The 20396-nt window shown below is 41.8% G+C and overlaps 2 protein-coding genes across 3 annotated transcripts in view; one reads left to right on the forward strand and one right to left on the reverse strand.

Annotated features, from left to right (window-relative positions):
• The first annotated feature begins 1296 nt into the window (after positions 1–1296).
• On the forward strand, positions 1297–14511 carry LOC103720287 (kinectin-like). The gene is made up of 8 exons (XM_008809921.4): positions 1297–1793; positions 1890–2180; positions 2284–5670; positions 7132–7981; positions 8080–8729; positions 13055–13199; positions 13281–13362; positions 14176–14511. The coding sequence occupies exons 1-8, from the start codon at positions 1563–1565 to the stop codon at positions 14276–14278; spliced, it is 5739 nt and encodes a 1912-aa protein (XP_008808143.2). The 5' UTR covers positions 1297–1562; the 3' UTR covers positions 14279–14511.
• A 1020-nt stretch (positions 14512–15531) lies between these two features.
• LOC103720288 (DNA-(apurinic or apyrimidinic site) endonuclease) overlaps positions 15532–20396 on the reverse strand; it is a 39875-nt gene continuing 35010 nt past the window's right edge. For both annotated transcript variants that reach the window (XM_039130901.1, XM_008809922.3), the window contains one exon: positions 15532–16047. In XM_039130901.1, the coding sequence (XP_038986829.1) occupies positions 15974–16047 (74 nt within the window). In that variant the 3' untranslated portion in view covers positions 15532–15973. The remainder of the gene's footprint in view (positions 16048–20396) is intronic.

Consider the following 20396-nt stretch of genomic DNA (forward strand, 5'->3'; position numbering starts at 1 on the left):
TACATCACATTAATATTGTACTATATCATATATTTATGTATTAATACATATTATATTTTATTATGCTCTATTGTATAATACTGGTAATATCCTTTATGGTCATTTTGTCACACAAAAGTATTTTCTCAGTTTGTTTACCAAACACATGTTAAAGTACCACAACACTTTAGAAATGTAGTTACCAAACAGCAAACAGCTTTTTATAAATGCTCTACTTCAGACAGTTCTACTTCCAACAGCTCTACTTCCAAAAGTTTTACTACTAACAGCTCTCCCAAACAGGGCCTTAGTCAGCCAATATATTTCTTGTGGCCTAAGTGGAGATGGCTGCTTCCGAGCCCATCTCTCTTGCCCTCTCTTTCTGTTGTTTTCTCCCGTTAAAATCACCACTTATCCTAAAAGCTTAAGTTGATAAAATGAGATAAATTTATTTATATATTTTATATTTTCTTGCACCTCCGCATTGCTTACCACCCAGGCTTCCACAAAAAAATATTTTTTTTGCATATATATCATATTTATCTTTCGATATTATTATTTGGATGTACACCCATAAATTACCTTATTTTTGCAACAGCTCCTCTAGATTTATGACTAATAATATTTGAAGTGAAAAAAGTACCATCACCTTTTTGCATTAATATCTCTGTAAAATTTAGAATTAATTTGTATTTTAAAGAGCTATATTTTTGTGTAAATTTTTTTATAAATATTAATGAAAAAGGTAATACATTTTTTATTGTTAAAATAATTAATTAATAATGTTGTCAGGCAAAAATTTAACAATAGGTATATTATTATAAAATAGGATGGTTATACATACAAATAGAATTTTTGGAAAGATAAATATATAAAAACCGTATTTAGAAGGTATTTATGAAAATTTATAAAGATAATGATGTGTGTGTTAAAAAAAAAAATGCTGGTGAAAGTTGCATCCATCCATGATTTTTTCCAATGCGAGAAGGCTCCCAACTTGTAGTCAATTTCAAGGACTTTGCCCTCCGACCTACTTCCGCCGGCGTTGGAGTTGTCATAAGTCAACCCATCCCACGTGCATTCCGTGCGGTTTCCACCCGAACGGAAAAAAGCACGTGCGGAGCTGCGGCGACCCCCGACGCCGACACCGACATCCGACCATCCGTTAGGTCGGAGCCCACGTCAACACTCAAACAAGTCTCCAACTCCGTCTCCTCTTGTCCAGTTCGCCGGCTCAAGATAAGCTAATCACTGTAAGAGGCACACCATACCTATCTTCTCCTCGGTTCCGTGCAATGCTCAACCGTAGTACAGGCATAACGTATCAACAATTCCAATCTTCACGTGTCACAAATTCTCTCTCTCGCCTTCAAGGATTTCACAGCTCCAGTTTTCTTTATTTCTGGATTTGTTTGATTCTTTGATCTCTTGGATACAGCTCGAATTCGAACGAATCCGTTGAGTCTAGGGTTTCTGCGGATTCTCCGGTCGATTCTAGCTCTACTTTTGCGCTGTTTGTTTCGATTGCTGCTTCTGGTTTGAGTTGAAAGTGGGTGGAGCTCTGGAGTTCTTCTTGATTGCCAATGGCGGATCACCTGGATTCGGACTCCAGTCCGAAGGCGTCGAGCAGTTCGGATTCAAATTCCAGCGACGAGGAGGAGAAGCGGGTTGCCGCAATCCGGACGCCGGCCCACACCGACGAGGATCCGAGTGCGTACGCTGATCCCGAGTCCCCGAGTACCGGTCAGCAATCTTCGGATGAGAGTGGGAGCAGCGACGGAGTGCTGGTCGAGCTCCCCGCGAACCCAGATCAGGTAGTTTGTTTCTTTTTTCTGGCTGAAGGTGGGATTTTTATGAGTTTAGATTCGGTTCCGTTGTTGAATTGATGCTGAAGGGACTTGGAAATACAGGAATCCAGAGGCTTGCGAGGGGGCCGAGACAGTGGCATTCTGGTAAACATTGATGGGTCGATGCAGGAGCCGCCGGACGAGGGGGACCGGGGGGAGGATGCGGGGAAGGAGGAGACTTTTGAGGACGCATCGGACCAACTGGGCATGGTGAGCAGGCGGAGCAGCGGGCTCGAGGAGTCAATGGCCGTAATTGAGGTGGGAGATAGCGCCGGGGACAGACTGGCTGCTAGTGATCTTGCCCGGGTCCGGGCTCGGCTTGAGGACACCATGGCCGAGTGCAGAAAGTATAAGGTGAGGTGCCGCCCCTTCTTTTCATATTGGATTTCTTTTTTTGATATTTGATTTTTATTTTGTTCATCAAAGAGAAGAATTCAGATGCTATGTTTTGGTTCAGGAAGAGAGGGAGGTGTTTGGGAGGCAAGTTGTCGCTCTACGCCAACAACTTCAAGATATGATCAATAAACAGTCAGTACGTGCTGAAAACAATGCTGAATTGGTTGGTCATCTTTGCCGGATGGACACAGGTGAAGGCGAGGAGGACAAGGTGTTGTCGTCCCCCACGCCGTTGCACAGGATGTTAGGTGATTGCTCTAAGTTTATGCATCATTTGAATGGCATTCTAGGTGAGCAGTTAAATTCTGATAACACAGTTAGAAATCTCCAGTCTGTTCTTTATTCAAAAGATCAAGAGATTGAAGACCTCAATGCGAAAGCCTCAGAATTTTTGATGTCTCGCGATGTCATCCTTTCTTACTTGGATTCACTTCGGGAGGCATGGTCTGTGTCTTTGAAAGAGTCATCTGATGATGTTTCCAAGAGGTTGTTAGCTTCCCTTGCTTCAGTAGCTGGACAAGAACATGGGTCTTTGGAAGATTCCACTGCTGATGGAATGTCTCTTGTTGAGAGGAACACCTTGCTGTTGATAGAAAAGCACATGCAGTTCTTATCAGATATCCAACAGCTTGGGCAGTGCTTGGCAGAGATCAGGCCCGACTTTTCAAATTCACAAGAAAATGAATCGGGTATTATTTTTAGTATTGCTTGTGAAGAGTTGCTTGAAAGAAAGAGAAATGAATCTTATCTTCAGGAAAAGATGTTTAAGCTTGAAGATGAAAACAGGGAACTGGATGAACAGGTCGAGAAGATGAAAGTGAGTTTAGAAGAGGCAAATGCCGAGACAAGCAAAACTAAGATCGAACTTGAGCAAACAGAGAACAAGTTGGCGGCAGCCAGAGAGAAGCTCGGCATTGCAGTGACAAAGGGGAAATCATTGGTTCAGCATCGTGATTCCTTGAAGCAGTCATTGGCTGAGAAGACGAGTGAGCTTCAGAGGTGCATGCAGGAGTTGCAACAGAAGTCTGATGCCTTACAAGCTGGCAAAGCCAGTGCTAGTGAGCTGAAGCAGTTAGTAGCTAAGAAGACGAGTGAGCTTGAGGAGCGGATCCAGGAGTCGCAACAGAAGTCTGATGCCCTTCAAGCTAGTGAGGCCTGTGCTAATGAGCTGAAGCAGTTACTAGCTGACAAGGTGAGTGAGCTTGAGCGGTTCATGCTGGTGTTGCAACAGAAGTCTGATGCCTTACAAGCTACAGAAGCCACTGCTGACGAGTTGAAGCAGTTATTAGTGGACAGGACAAGTGAGCTTGAGAGGTGCATGCAGGAGTTGCAACAAAAGTCTGATGTGTTACAAACTACTGAAGCCACTGCTGAGGAATTGAAGCAGTTATTGGTTGAAAAGAAAAGTGAGCTTGAGCATTGCTTGACAGAGTTGCAACAAAAATCTGATGCACTACAAACTACAGAAGCCATTGCCGAGGAGTTGAAGCAGTTATTAGATGACAAGACAAGTGAGCTTGGGAGGTGCTTGGTAGACTTGCAAAAGAAATCTGATGCCCTAGAAACTGCTAAAGCTAGTACAGAGGAGCTGAATGAAACAAACACTTTGGTTAGTTCCCTAAGAGAGTTACTCTCACAAAGAGATGTGATTCTTCAGGAAATAGAAGAAATCATGTCAACCGATTCCACACAAGAACTGCATTCCATGAAGGTCATAGATAGGGTAAGGTGGTTCGTGAATCAAAAAAATGTTGCAGATATCATTTTCCTGGAAAACCGCAAAGCTAAAGATGCCTTGTCCTTGATCGAGCTACCAGAGACCATTTCATCAAGTGAATTATATTCTCGAATCAATTGGCTTGTGAACTCATTTACTCAGGCTAAAGATGATATTGTCAAGCTGCAGGAAGAAATTGCTAGCACCCAGCTTGCGGTAGCGTCACATGAATCAGAATTGTCAGAAACACACAAGGAAATAGACTGCCTGGCCAAGTCTCTCTTGGAAGAAAAACAAGCAAAGGAATCTCTCCAAAACGAGCACAAATACCTAAGATGCAAATATGAAGAGATTGCTGAAAAGTTGTCTATGCTTTCTTCTGAAAAAGATGGGTTGATGAAGGTATTACTGCAAATCTCTGAAAGCGCGGTGGATGATCAACCATCGGTTGATGTGAATGTGATGATAGAGAAATGTATGGCTAAAATCAGAGAAAGGATAAAAACCTCTATTGCTGAGAGTCAACAGATAGAAAGGATGAAAACTTTATTGTTTGTAAGCAGTCAGGAACTGAAGCTATGTGAGATGATTCTGGATGAAGATCTGATCGAGAGGTCCACAATGATGAGGCTATCAGATGAGTTGGGAAAAGTGTCAGAGGAAGTAGTTGTTTTGAGAAATGATAAAGACTCCTTACAGAAGGAGCTTGAGCAAGCTGAGGAAAAATCTTCTCTTCTTAGGGAAAAGTTGTCAATGGCTATAAAGAAAGGAAAGGGTTTGGTGCAAGAACGTGAAGGATTTAAACACTCTCTGGATGACAAAAATTCTGAAATTGAGAAGCTAAAACATGACCTCCAGCTAAAAGATTCTGCAATCAATGATTACCAGGAGCAGATCAAGAGTTTATCTGGGTTCCCTGAGTTCATTCAGAAGCTAGAGTCAGATATTGCTTCCTTGAAAGATCAAAGAGATCAAAGTGAACAGATCTTGCATAAAAGCAATAGTACATTACAAAGATTAGTTGATTCCATAGAAAACATTATTCTTCCTACTGATAATATATTTGAAGGGCCTATAGAAAAGCTGAACTGGATTTCAGAGCACATTAAAGAATTACAACTTGCTAAGGCTCGTGCAGAGGAAGAGCTAGATAAAGCTAAAGAGGAATCTAGCTTGCATGCTAGCAGGTTAGCGGATGCCTCTGCAACTATAAAATCCATAGAGGATAGATTAGCTGATGCAGAAAATTGTATATCTTTCATCTCTGAAGAAAAGAAGGATATGCAACATGGTAAAACTTCTATAGAGCAAGAGTTGGAGAAAATGAGAGAGGAAGTTTCTATGCAGGCTAGCAAGTTAGCAGATGCTTACGCAACCATAAAATCACTGGAAGATGCCTTATTACAGGCAGAAAGGAACATTTCTCTACTGGATGCTGGAAAGAGTGAAGCAGAAACCAAAAGCAAAGAGGAGATCATTGCACTGAATGCCAAGTTAGTTGAGTGCATGGAAGAGTTGGCAGGAACTCGTGGCAGTTTAGAAAACTATGCAGCTCAGATGAATAGTCACTATGGACATCTTCAGATGTTTATGAAAGATGAAGCCCTAATATCCTTAATGACTGAAGAATTCAGGAAAAAGTTTGAGAGCTTGAGAAGTATGGGCCTTCTAATTCACAATATGCATGAGCAGGTTGATGAGAAGGGACTACATCTTCGCCCTGACTTGGAGGTAGTTGCAATTTGTGGTTATTAGATGTTATCTTTTATTATTTGTCTATGCTGGTTTTTGTCACTGGTTGAAGCACCAGTCTATACCAGTCTGTACCAGGCATATCACATTGTATCAGTAGAGAACTGATACTCGGTATGACCCCAATAGCATACTGATGCATGGCAATTAGTTTCACTTTTTGTTGTGCCAGTACTTACTAGTGTATCATGTCTTGATACAGTATGATATGCAACACTAATGTACCATCCATTCCCCATCCATTATGGGTACCAGCATTTCCCTTGGTGGCTAGTTTCTATACTCGATGAATTATTTTCTAATTTAAATCATAAAGCAAATAAAAGCAACAAAGGTAGAAGCCTACCGAAGAGCCCCCTATAACAGGAAGCATTTCATAGCAAGCTGGTATCACGAGGTCCTAGGGAGAAGCAAAAGACACAATAGGAATATACACCAAATGGGAAGAAAATCCTGATTGAGTATGTGCCCTGGCTTTTACATTGTTTGATCTAATGACTGATGAACGTAGGGAAGATTGGGGGCTGGAAACATGAACCTTCTAGTTCAAAGTATGCATGAAAGTTTACTTTGAGAGGATTACATACCCATCCTTATCTGGAGCTAGTAGCGATTTGTTTTTGTTAGCTATGACCATTTTAATTTCTTATATGGCTGATAATTATTTCTTTAGAGCTTCAAGTTTGGCCATAATATATTTCTCATGTGGTTGGGGTCTTGTCATGGATATGATCATTAAACAGTAACTGATCATACATTTAAGCTATTAACATGTCACATTCTCACCTTCCTTTCTTGCCTTGTCTTGGTTCCATAAAATTGTATTTGAAATACAGATTGGTCAAAATAAAAGTGAAAAATGAGGGCACTGATCAAAGGTGATGGCCAAAAAAAAAGGTGCCCCATTGAATTTCTTGGTTTACTTTTGTAATCTGGAAAGATATTTTATTGTATAAGTTCATAGCACCATTTCCTATACGGATCAAAAATTACATCTTGGTGTAACATTTATGAGCCACACTGGGCTAGATGTCGGGGCTTCTTTATAGCTGGACATGAGTCTGGTATTGATGCAGCTACTTATTAGTTTATTCAACTTATAAAGGAGCATAACAAAGTATTTCCACAATTATACAGGCAATCTAGGTCCTAATTTTCAAAGTTTCTGTATTATATTGCCGCAATAAGCCCTAGGATGATCTGATGAATTTATTTAGGCCTTTCTATGTTTCAGATAAACATATCATAGCCCAATTTTTCCTGTTTAGAAACTTTAAAAATGTTCAAGTACTTTCTTTCAAATTTCATTTTTTCATGTATCTAAACCTTATAAAAATTCACCATCATATTTATTTTATTCTTCTTTGTATTTATTTTTAAACAGTCTTAGACCATTAAATTCCCATCTGATTGTTTTATAAATGTGTAATATTTCTGCAGCATGATCATGAGTTTGCAAAGCTTCTCTCCCTGCCCAAATTTGAAGATTTTTTCAACAATAGAATGCTTCATAACGAGACAAGCACACCTGATCTTGGTGATGTTTCATCCTTGGCTTCAATCATAGAAGGACTGCATGGCCAAACTAAACTTCTCAGTGTCAGATTTGGGAGTTTGTCTAAGTATATGGATGACCATATTGCACTTGTATTGCAAGGTTTGCAAGCAATGAGGGATGTATTCATTCATATGGTTGAATTCAGTGAATCCTTGAAGTCAGACGTGGTTAAGTTGGAAGCTCATAACCAGGCTCAAGAAGTCAAAGTTGTTTCTTTACAAAAAGAGATGACTGCACTTTTTTCAGCATGTGTGGGTGCTACGCAAGAACTTCAAATTGAATTCCATGATTTAATGAATTCAGAATCAAACACAGAGCAAGACATAATGAATTCTAGTTTGCACTTGAGATCCAGAGAAGCCGTTTCAAGTGGGGTAGAATCCAGGTATGCTGATGAATATGCGAAGGCTGCAGATGATCTATTACGTGCTGCCAGGAGGGTCAAAATTCAGTACCAACAATTAGCAAATATCAAGGAAGTCTGGGTAACATCCATAGATGATCTGAAAGACAGATTGAAACATGCTGAGTTGACTGCTGAAACTGCCATACAAGATCGGCATCTGAACCAAGAAAAAGTTTCTATAAAGGAGAGGGATCTTGAAGCACTGCAAGAGATCTGCACTGAAATGAAATCTAAGTTAGAAAATTATCAGGCCAGAGAGGATATGTTGAGGTATAAAGAAGAAGAATATTTGTCTCTACAACACACTCTAACTGCGAAAGAAAGAGGTAATTTTTGCAATCTAGCACTTTTATTTTCCCTAGTCATCTTTTCTTACTAGCTTATTTTGTTCTCTTCTTTTTTAAAACTTCTTTTGTTATTGCAGGAATAGGTGATCAACTATTCTCACAAGACCAACTGGAAACCTTTGTTTATAAAATAAATGACATAGAGATTCCATTTAACGAGTTGGAAACACAGAGCCAAGAATTTCATTTCTCAAGTCCTGTTGACAAACTCTTTTATATTATAGATAAATTCAGCGAGCTGCTGCACAGGTTGGATACTCTTACTGATGAGAAGGAAGATATGCAGTTGATTATTGCATCCCATGTTCGTGAACTTGAACAATTGAGAAAGGCTGCTGAAGCCATTGATACTGATTATCAGGAATTGGAATCAAAGAAGTCTGAGTTATTTGAGTTGACTGTTGGTCTGGAAAAAATCATTCACAAGATGGGAGGAAATGATTCAATTGAAGATCAGAAACCCAAGGCAAAAGCCCTTGTGACAGTTCTGGAAAGACTGGCGACAGCTTCAAGTATGGAATCCGAAAATTCGAAGACTAGAATACGGGAACTGGGAACTAAGTTGCAGGAAAAGGAAAGGGTTGTGGATGAATTATCAACAAGAATTAAGATGCTCGAAGTGTCAATTCATTCTCAGCTTGCACAGCCTGACACCATAAAAGAAAGGACCGTATTTGAAGCATCTCCAGCAGCAATAGGATCAGAGATATCTGAAATTGATGATGTGGTAAGATTAATTTTTTTGTTCTTTCTGTTTTCAACTGGAGTCATATTTTATCTTTACTATTTAGTATGTTCAATTTAGTAGATTGATGTAGGTATGCCTTAGATTAATGATTATTACATGCTTACAAGAACTTAAATTGATAGGAACATAGTTAAAAATACTTCATCTTTGTGGATCAAAGTCCTGTTACTTGTTGACTCTTTGGCCATAGCTGATAGGGGTACAAGTCTAATTCTGAGTGATATACTGGTTGCTACAAAATGAACTAGATTCCTCTCCAAAAAAAGTTAAACATATAAAAATTGAAACATAGTTTAGAACTCATTAAATATCTGAACATAAAAATGATGTCGAAAACAGTAAATGGGTAGTCATTAATACTTGATTTCCAAAACTTACTCTATTTATTTCTTCATAGAGTACAATTAAGCATTTTAACTCTGAAAATATGTACAGTGAAACAAACTAGAGCAAAATTGAGATTGTACATTCATTAATACATTTGACGGTCAAGGCAGAAAAGGCTAGTATATTGGCCTAATAACAAGGGCTGATGAGAGAAGCTTGGGATGGAGGTGTATGATGCAGAATTCTCATATATAGTTCTGCCTATTGAGTACATAAATATGTTCACATCATAAAATAAATATCGATTTGTTATATATATTCATCCATGTACTTTTGGAATGAGAATATATATTTTGCGGGAATAATAAGCTTCCAGATTGTAATCTATATAAAAAAAAAAAAAAATTATACATGCATAGATCCAACAATAGATAATAAAAAGGGCGTGCTAGTGCACGAGGGGCCCACTATTGCGGGGTCTAGGGTGGGCTAGATGTACATAGCTTTACCATGTGTGTAGAGAGGTTGTTTCCGTGTTTCGTACTAGTCACACCAAGGTCATAATGGAGCAAGCTTACCACAGCACTAAGGTCTGCCCTTAGATCCAACAATAGTAACACATGTATTAGTTTGTGATTCAAAGTCCATGAAGACAACTATATTTAAATGTCTAATAGTGAAAGAGTAGGGTGGATGAACTAGAGAGGTGCTTATGAAGTATTAAGTAATCCTTGAATACTGTTCATACTTGTGTGGTAAATTCTGTAAATAAAAAGATTAGGCCAACAAGTTATGGATCAACATGTTGAGCAGTATATTTATCATGTTCCAAGGACCTAAGTGTGGCAAAGTTGACAATGCTGCATTGGATGTGTATTAAGATAAGAAAAGAAACATTTACAAAGGGAATACACTAAAAGAGCATGTGAGATGACGATGAGTAATTGCTCATTAATTGGTGTTATATAGGTGTATCCAATGTGAGGATGTGGTTGTGGCTAGGATGTTGTTCGACTTGTATTAGGGTTTAGAAAGGAAGGGAAGACATAAAATCACATGGAAGAAATATTGTAAACATTAACGATAAATTTGGCTATTATAAAGCTTGTAGTAGTAGAAGTGCTTGACAAAGTGAACTCTATAAACAATTGGGATGGAACTTGTCGGTTGTGGATTAAGTCATGGATGATAAAAATTAGAAATATGAGATAGATTAGTCAGTTTTGGACGAAAGGAAAATTGTGTATTGCTAGGCTGGTTTGGAAGATAAAACTAGGAGCCAGCCTAGATTGAGGGGGTATGAATTATGAATTGGTCTTAAATTATCACATCAAGGTGAGCAAATCTAATCCTCAAATTGATCAAGGATTGGGGGACAGGCCAATTCTTCAAACTCAAATACTTAATCTGCATATTCTCCACGTAAGAGGAAAGAGCAGAAATAATCTCAAATTTCATTAGATCTTCAGTGTCTAGAAGATAACCTAAAATTGTTCGTAAAAAGACTAAAATAGCTTGAAGCCATAGGGATTTGACCTGTCTTATCAAGCAGACTCAAGATATGTTGTTATCCCTGCTTACCGGAAGCTATCATGGACATTTAATCCATACTTGATACTCCCGTTAACATTCACAGTTGCTCTTGTATGTAGACACCATCATTGTTGTTGGGGATAACTTTTTGTTCCTCAAAAGCAATTCCTCCGATGCTAGTTTTAGATGGATAATCTTTGAGCCCTTCCCTTCATGGGTCTTGAGGTTTCTTTCTTATGGACACTGTTGCCAAATAGAAGTAAACTCCAATTTGATTAATAGCATGCATTTGTTTGAATTATGCATCTTCTATTTATTTGATGGTGATTTGAAGTTTCATTTTGTTCATAATAAGCCCCTTCTATATAGTACTTCATATTTTCAATTGGTGAGTAGTCAAGGCTGCTTGCAGTTTCTCATCGATGTGGTGGCTATCCTCTCAATGCTCCTTGCTTAGTGTGCCTTGCTTTCTTGGTTGCCTTTTAGGAAACAGCACTTGTTTTATTCTCTCTTTTATCTCATGCAATTTCAAAGCCTCTATTTGATGATTCAGCTCATGAGTCTGCTAATGAAAACCCTATTTCTAGATATTGCATTTCATGTCTTCCTTGGAGATTATCATCTCCCAGATAAGCTCAAGGCTGTATATAATTTCTCATCATAAAGTGGCAAAGTATGGGGCAATGCTTTTATCATTTAGAGAAGCTATCTGGCTCTATTTCCTTCTAACCTAAGCATGGTGACTATTATCCTTCATTTTTCTTCTTTTACCATGTGCATCATAATTCTTTTTTAAGAGCCCAGATCTTGATTTTTCACAACTTATCAAACAAATGGAGTTCGCCTATCACTTAGCTTTCTGTGTTTATCATCTACAAAATAGTTTCAGATCTTGAAAAAAAGAGTATTGAAAAATGTAGATGAAGTAATAAAAACAACATAGTGAAACAAAAGAAGAATTGAAAAAAAAAGAGTATGCATATAGGAAAAAGTTAAGAAAAAAATAACAGAGTGAAACATATACAGTAAAAGAAGCACAAAAACCGTATTTAAAAAGAAATGAGAAGATAAAACAATTGGGAGGAAGATAAAGTAGAAGTATAAAGAATAAAAGAAGGGACATGTATGGGGGGATGAGAGGGGGGGTAAAAGAGCTTAATGGCAAGAATTAAAGAGGATAGAAAAGGAGAGCAAGGTTAACTGAACTATGCCAAACCGGCTGGTTCAGGATGTACCGAACTGGACTAGTCGGTTATTAGCACTGTTCAAATCTTCGGTTCGGAATATAAAGCTCGCCCGGTCGCCCCTCCTTTTCATCTTAGCTTCACTTCGCCCCTCTCCCGTTTTGAAACCCTTAAGGAGACAACAAAGAGAATCTATAAGAAAAGGAGGGGAAAGTAGGAAGGAGAGAAGAACAGAGAAAGGAAAGAAGAGGAAGAATCTTATGAAAATGGGGGTGGGTGCATTTATGGGAGCCTTTGAGCAGTCAGATGGCTGCTGGTGGTTGGATGGGCTGCCGGGGACTCTCCAGTAGGCAGCAGAATTGTAGAATTGTTGAGGGTCATCAGTGAAGTGAGAGGTTTTGGTGGAGGGAGAGGTTTTGGATTTGGATGATTCTAGGATGAGGGTTTTATAACTTCTTACACAAGCTTTTTTATTTTCCCTTTTGCTTTAGGTAAGCGTACCCTATTGTAAGAGCCACACCAAAAGAAACAAAAGAATGAGAGTATATAGCTGCATAATGTAGGCATGCACATAAAATGGATTATAAAAAAAGGCCGACCTAGGCCGTCAAGCTTACCCAGGCATCTAATTGAACCACCCAGGTGCCCAACTTTTACAATGCTGGTTCCTGTTTAAATTATCATCAGACATCACGTCATCACATGCATCTGCTCGTCTATGTAACTATTGAACTACTAAAAACATGAACCCTGAATGCATGTATTTAGTCAGTTCTGAATACGTAGAGATAACAATATTCGTATCATAAAAATGTAAAATAAAAGAAAGCCTTATTCTGTGCTTGTCCATCTCCATTTAAAGCTTGTGGCTATACTCATTACCATACCAAGCTTTTTCAAGTACTTATTGACAAACTAAGCATAACTATAAAACCATAACTAGCAAGACTAATCATTTGCTGTTTGTCCCTATCAAGTCTTAATTTTTTGTTACAGCTTAAACCGGCTCTTTTCTTTCTCCTGGCCGTCCTATCCCACCCCATTTCTAAGCCCTTCACAAAATTAGTGCCTGTGGTCTTTGTCCCTATGCTTATAGTATCTTTATTGGTCCAGTATCAGTTTATCCATACTTTATAAATCATCAGATTTGTAAAACTAAACTGCAACACCGTAATACTGGTCTATCATTGAAATACTAACCTGAGTGCAGTTTCAATTATTTATAGTGGAGATCCTGAACTTACATATGCATATATGCAGGGGGCAGTTGGAAAGAACTCAATAACGCCCTTCCCCACTGCTGCACATGTGAGAACAATGCGGAAGGGGTCGACTGACCACACTGTTCTTAGTATTGATTCTGAGTCAGATCGGTTAATTGCTGCCCAGGAAACTGATGATAAAGGTTTGATTTTGTTAGCCTCTATCTTAAAGTAGTTCTAGCTGCAGTACGTTCCTGATGGAATACCAATTTGTTTCTTGGCAGGTCACATTTTCAAATCTCTGAACACATCAGGTCTCATTCCCAAGCGAGGAAAGTTGATTGCAGATAGAGTTGATGGTATCTGGTAAGATATTAAATTTGGCATTGCTTTTTACTTCTTTTCATATGATTAACGTTTGAGAACTAAATCTACAGAAAATGTATTATTTCTTATAGATATTTGAGCACGAGACATGATAATCAGTCATTTGATAAGATTGTCTATCACTTTGAATATTAATTGGATAGACCAAACTTACGTATTAAGATAAACCTGCCTTAGTTTGGGAATTTCATCTTCATCTAGCATGCACAAGTAGGTCTATTTGGTTGTCCATCTAACTTACCTGTGTGCATCTCCACAAAAGTTGGAAGGTGAAGACATGATTAAGACGGATAGAAATAGGTTGGGGGTCATTGGAGCACGTATCCTGCAATCCCTTGATTTTTTGGGATTCTAAAAAATCAACTATTTAGGTGGATTTCAATCCCCAACAACTCGGATTTTGTGGTAAAATGATATCTGTCTCCTCCCACTTATTTTGCAGCCCTGGCCTAGTATGGAGCCATTCTAGTCAGTCCTACTTCTGTTTCCTCTTTTTCCCTTATTAGCCATTCCCACCTTATATTATATGGGTACGGCTATGTGTCTAAGTGTTGGATCCTTTCAATATCTAAAAGTTTCTCCTTATGGAGCCATTTCCATGTACCATACCAATATCAATTTTCAAGTGTTGGATGCAGGTATTTTAGGATAAATCTAATGGTCCAGGTAACATAGTTCCCACTGTGATGGAGGATGTCTTGCATATAGGCCCTTAGTTTGCTGCTAAAGATCATAGCTTTTCTAAATTTAAGCAGATGAAGTTATTCTAATCTGCACTTGGTGCTTTTGCAGGGTTTCCGGAGGTCGGATATTGATGACCCGCCCGGGAGCAAGGCTAGGTCTCATAGCATATTGGATCTTCTTGCACCTATGGCTGTTAGGCACCATTTTATGACATTGCAGAGCAGTGGACACCATTAATAGCTTGCAAATTGTACCATAGAATGTATAATTATGGTTTTATTTACTTTATATTATTTTTTTTACATGTCGTCTATAGGTCATTCATTTTTTTTCTTGTCCACATAAATCTGTATTCAAGCATTCATTTGATATCATACATGGATGTAAGTTAATGAGATAAATATCATTCTTGAGTAGATTCAAGTCGGGAGGTGCATTGCTTTGCTTACATCTTATGGTGATTTTACATGTCTGGACTGCAATCTCGGCGTGGAAAAATATCAGGTACGTGATACGAGTGAGACAAGGCCTCTTATGTATCAGGTTTCTCTGGCTCCATCCAGGTTCGATCATACCTGGTCCCGACCAGGTATTTCACTTAATTGGGTCAGGCAAATGGACTGCATGTCCATGCAACATGTAAAAATGTGAACTCTAGAAGGGTTTGAAACAGATTTTTAGTTTGTCTACCCACACCTGACACCAGAAATAGTTTGGTCCAGTCCAAACCAAACTATATTCAATCGGTATAGGATCAACAAAAATGTAACCCAATTCAGATATGGATTTGATTTGGACCATCTGATGCCCAACTAAAACTAAAGCTTAACTTCTTCTTCTTTTTTTTTTGTAAAATGGACAATGAACACGCTTATTCATTTGTTTAGATAATTAGTAATATTTTAAATATTGTTGACCAGTCTTAGGTGTAACGGCTAGTTGATAAATGCCTACACGTTATAAATGTTGTCTCCTGGCGTGATAATATTTATAATACAAAAATCTATGGGTTTCTCATGAGTTTTTGTTCAAGCTGTACGAGGACAGATTTGTCTTTATGTATTCCTGTGGGGTGATTGAACCTTCCATTGGAAACTATCCATCATATCTTCAGGAAGCTCTGGTTCATGAATCGAATGATATACATACCTTGGCATATGTTGATATGTGAACATAATGAAGATTTCCATCAAAGTAGCATCAATGCTTTAGCTCATGGATGCTTTGGCTTCGTAAGTCAGGTATAAAAGCATAACTTTCTCCAGACTCCCAACTTTGCCAATTAGTGGCAGATAAAGTTGTTGCTGTTATCAATTGACAGTTTTTGATGAACAAGATCCTTCCACTACAAACATGGCTCTATCAAATATTTTTCTTCTTCTTGTGCATTCCATCAATGCCTTGGATTTCAATCTGACAAATTCAACCTGCCTATGGTTATCATACACAGGTTACCTTGCTTCTCAATATACAACTTGAATAAAGATATTTTAAAGAATTTTACATATTAGAGGGTCTCACATCTAAGTTGGCAACTATAGATGCTGTCTTTAAAGATGTTTGTGGGACTCCATAGCCACATCAGGAGTGTCATATTTGAATGACATATCTCAGAGTCCCGTTAGGAAAAGCATTGTTCAGTTGTAATTAGGACACTTTAAATATTTGTAACCAAAAAAACAATTTTTTTGTACACAATAAGCAGTACCATGCAAGTCAAATGTGACATAATTTCTCCAGAAGTAAATCTCATACTGCATTATGGCTCTCAAATAAGTTGTAGCTGCAAAAAAAGCACAAGCCTAAAGAGGCTAGTGTGGTATGTTTCAAAGGGACTGCAGTGTGATGTCCAAATACCAGGACAAATCCGGCATCCTATCTCAAATTCACATTCTCCCAAGGAGCATCAGCTAGCATTAGGTTCTAATGTTTCTGGTGAAAGCTCAAGTGAAACAGGACAGTGGTCACTTCCATAAAAACCTGCAGCAAAAAGAAGACAGATATGCTGGCTTACAACATTAGATCAGGACATCAAAAAAAATAGCTATGTAGAAAACCTGTAAAATGCATATGATATTGGTCAAAAGTTAGTAATGTGGTGCAGGTCAGATAGAAAATAATAAAAAATAATTTCTGGGAAATGAATAGATAGTTGCAAAAAATTAGAGGACAAGGATATTTGCAGGCGATAGATTAGATGTTCATAAAGGAAGCAGCAGTTGTGGACATGAGAGGTACATCATGAATATCAGTCAACAGAAGATTTGATACAAAGTTTGCAAAGGCCCAAGAGGTAGCATGGCAAAAACACACCAAGAAAACATGATGAGCACCTGGTGACTGTTCAAACGTGACTTGAAAATATATGTATATAACTTTCTTATTGGTAAAAAAAAAGAAGATCTTGATGGAGCAATAGTCATATATTTTTTGGATCTCATTTGCTGCACATTATATCAACCTCATACTGATTGAGATTGAAAAGATTCGTAGGTTGTAACACACAATGGAGACAACCTAATCCACCAGATTTATTATAACTATATATGGGTCCTATCATTAATAAGAAGGTACATAGGAGGGGAGATTTTGAAACCAATTGTGATACGGTTTGCTACTAACTATATAACACTTTATAGCCTCCTTGAGAGGAAAGTAGGCGTGCGACGGAGAGAAGCTATGTTGAGAGCTTGATGACGAGGCAGACGTTCTGACAGCAGGCCAAGAAGAATAGTGAAAGCTATCAAACCATTATATGAAGTGCTTCGGACCGTAAACAGCGAGAGGTAACCCCATATGGGCTTTCTATATCATATGATGGAGATGACAAAAAATCATATTAGAAAGGCAAATCCGAAGTATGCCCAAAAGTACATCAATATCATCGAGCATAGGTAAAACTACCAGATGGACAAGAAATTGCATCTAGTAAGAAAACAAGAACATTGAAAATTTGACTGCTCTTGTACTTGTAAAATATTACTAAAACAATTACAAACTCTATTACCTAAATCTAAGATTCCAGCACACTGTATCTAGGATCGATATGGACAAGAAACTTTTGGCCGCCCTGCGTAATGCGATCTACAAGATAAAGCCTGATCTCAAAATCGTAGCCCTATGTCTACATGAGGTAAATTAACTCAAGTGGCATGCGTAAGTTAACTCGTCTTCAGTCATTAACATATTATAATACGTCTCTTTTTTACAGACGAAAATATTTAAGGACACTAAAAGCTTTGGAGTCTCGGCAATTGTCGTAAGTAAGAAAACTATAAATCCAAGTATATTAGATATCAACGACAACTATTACTTGATGTTTTATAGTTACTGTTACGGGGGAACTCAGCCACCATGCCCCACGTGACCGGCACGCGCGCCCTAGAGTCGGATATCTTCGGCCTCGCAGCCCGACCCCGAGTCGGCTGCCCCTTGATCCAGTAACCCGACCCCGAGTCGGATATCTTCGGCCTCGCAGCCCGACCCCGAGTCGGCTGCCCCTTGATCCAGTAACCCGACCCCGAGTCGGATATCTTCGGCCTCGCAGCCCGACCCCGAGTCGGCTGCCCCCTGGATCCAGCAATCCGACCCCGAGTCGGCAATCTCTCGACAACGACAGGCTGTTCCCCTGAAGCACGCCGCGACCCTCTGCTCCACTACTCCCTACAACGGTCGTATCCGGCGCTGCTCCACGATCTCCTGTAACAGCCGTACAAAGCGGAGCTCCACTACGCCCTGTCATGGCCGTACCCAGCGCTACCCCACGACGCCCAGTAACGGCCATGTCAGTGGCAACTCCATCGTGCCACACGATGATCAACCCCCCAGAAGGACCCCCCAGCCTGGTATATATGCGGCTGGGGGGAGAAGGGGGGAGGTAAGCAAGAACTTCCAGTGCATTCTCCTACTACCTGCAATTATCTCTCCTTCTCCTCCAATCTCCTCTGACTTGATCGTCGGAGGGCCCCCACTACCCCAGTGGTGGTGCGAGACTTGCTTGCAGGTTTTCTGGTGGAAAGTGGAGCGTAATCGACACCAACCAAGGCGACTCAGACGGAACCCCGTTCACACCGCTGTGCCAATCGTTCTCGGTTTGGACCACCAGCAACAGTTGGCGCTAGAGGAAGGGCCCGAATCTTAGAGCGATCGTAATGGCACGGCGAGGTGGTCGTGGAGCTTCCAATGCCTCCGGTCGCGGGGCCTCTCGCGCCTCCGGCCGGGAGGCCGCTGCGTCTCCAACACATTCTCAGCAACACTCCACCGTTCCACCCCCCATTCAGATGGTCGAAGCCGCTCAGTTCGACCAGTTAGCCCAGCAGGTTCGCACCCTCGCGGAGACAGTGCAGAACCTGCAGGGTGTGATGTCTCGGGCGCCGCAGCGGGCCCAGGAGCCGCTGCTCCCTGAGCGCTCACCTGTCCTCCTCAACCCGCGCTCCTTCCTCTCCCATGGGGAGGAGCGCCGGCGCGAAGAAGACTCTCGAGCACGGTCCATTCTGCCGGGACCTTCCCATCGGAGCTGCGCGGGGTACGAGAGGCGGGCCCGGGCGCGTTCCCAGACCCCCCAGTCCTCAAGGAACCCGCGCTCCAGTCGGTCCCCCTCTCGGTGCTCCTTGTCTCCCACCCATCGGTCGCGCTCTCTGGACCGGCGGGTGGACGATCTCCACCGACAACTCCAGGTCCTGAAGGGCCACTCCAAAGATCCCTTCGCCGACTTGGAGATCTCCTCCCAGCCGGCGCTTGCCTCGAGGATCCTGCGGACCCCGAATCCGCCGGGGTTTAAAATGCCGGCGATCGAGCCCTATGACGGGGCGGCGGACCCGCGAGATCACGTCGAGAGTTTCAGGACTCTTATGCTCCTCCACGGAGCATCAGATCCTCTCCTCTGCAAGGCCTTCCCAGCGACCCTCCGTGGCCCGGCAAGGGCGTGGTTCGCCGGCTTGGAGGCTAACTCGATCCAGTCCTTCGACCAGTTTACTCGCCTCTTCATCACCCATTTCGCCGTCAGTAGCCGGCGGCGACTGGTCTCCGACTCCCTCTTTGATGTCCGGCAAAACGAGGGAGAAAGCTTGCGGGATTATCTTACCCGCTTCAACAAGGCTACGCTGGAAGTCCGGAACCTGAGCCAGGAGGTGGCTCTTTCAGCCCTGAAGCGTGGCTTCCGAAAGGGCAGACTCACCTTCTCCCTGGACAAACGCCTGCCGCGGAGCTTCCCGGAGCTGTTGTCCCGGGCGAACCAGTATGCGGACGCCGAGGAGGCGGCCGCCCACCGGAGCAAGGAGGCCGCCGAGATCCCTCCAAAGCTCGGGAAGAAAAGGCGAAAAGAGGCACGCCAGGGGAGGAGCCCGACGCCTCAACGTCGGCGCAGAAGCCTGTCGCCGGCGAGGAACCACGACGCCCCACGCCCTCGTTCTCCGCCCCGACGTTTCAACCGGTACACTCCTCTCCTGACTCCCCGGGCCCAGATCCTCATGGAAATCAAGGGGCGGGAGGACCTCCCGGTCCCGAGACAGATGAAGAAGATCCCTGGGAGGAGGCCCTCTCGGGCGTACTGTGAGTATCACCGGGACCACGGCCACGACACCGAAGACTGCTTCCAGCTTCGGGACGAGATCGAGGCTCTCATCCGCCGAGGGCGTCTCGGTCGATATGTGAACGACCAACGTCCCCCCGCAGACTCGCGTCCGGCCGACCCGGCCCCTCCGGAGCCTCGGGAGCAGAATCGACCCGTCGCGGGCGTGATCCATACTATCACTGGGGGCTGCCCCCGGCCCGAGAGGAACGCGGGGGGCTCGACTGAAGCATCAGGGGCAGCCGTCGCAAAGAGGCAGAAGGTCGGTAATGTAATCACTTTTTGTGATGAAGATGTAAAGGGGGTTCAGACCCCCCACGATGACGCCATGGTGATCTCCCTCACTATGGCAAACTATGATGTAAGGCGTGTTCTTGTGGATAGTGGAAGCTCAGCTGATATTTTGTTTTACGAGGCCTTCCAAAAGATGAGCTTGTCCAGACAATTGTTGCACAAAACATCCACCCCCCTCATAGGATTCACTGGTGACGCTATCTCGGCCGAAGGTGTCGTTGAGCTGCCTGTGACTGCGGGCGTTGCACCCGCAGAAGCCACGGTGCGGCTCGGGTTCTTGGTCGTCCGTGTTCCCTCGGCCTACAACGCTATCCTCGGACAACCCGGACTGAACGCCCTTCGCGCGGTGGTCTCTACGTACCACTTGCTCATGCGGTTCCCCACGGCGGCCGGGATTGGAGAGGTCCGAGGTGACCAACCGACCGCAAGGCAATGTTTCCTAGCACTCTCAAAGGGAAGAAGCCCG

The sequence above is a fragment of the Phoenix dactylifera genome, chromosome 10, assembly GCF_009389715.1.
Source record: "Phoenix dactylifera cultivar Barhee BC4 chromosome 10, palm_55x_up_171113_PBpolish2nd_filt_p, whole genome shotgun sequence".
Taxonomy (NCBI): domain Eukaryota; kingdom Viridiplantae; phylum Streptophyta; class Magnoliopsida; order Arecales; family Arecaceae; genus Phoenix; species Phoenix dactylifera.

What these genes read in the sequence shown, in the direction of transcription:
- LOC103720287 (XM_008809921.4), top strand. Translation starts at nt 1,563, where the DNA reads ATGGCGGATCACCTGGATTCGGACTCCAGTCCGAAGGCGTCGAGCAGT. An exon ending in CCAGGAAACTGATGATAAAG is followed by an intron (nt 13,200 to 13,280) that starts GTTTGATTTTGT and finishes GTTTCTTGGCAG; the next exon opens with GTCACATTTTCAAATCTCTG. An exon ending in GATAGAGTTGATGGTATCTG is followed by an intron (nt 13,363 to 14,175) that starts GTAAGATATTAA and finishes GTGCTTTTGCAG; the next exon opens with GGTTTCCGGAGGTCGGATAT.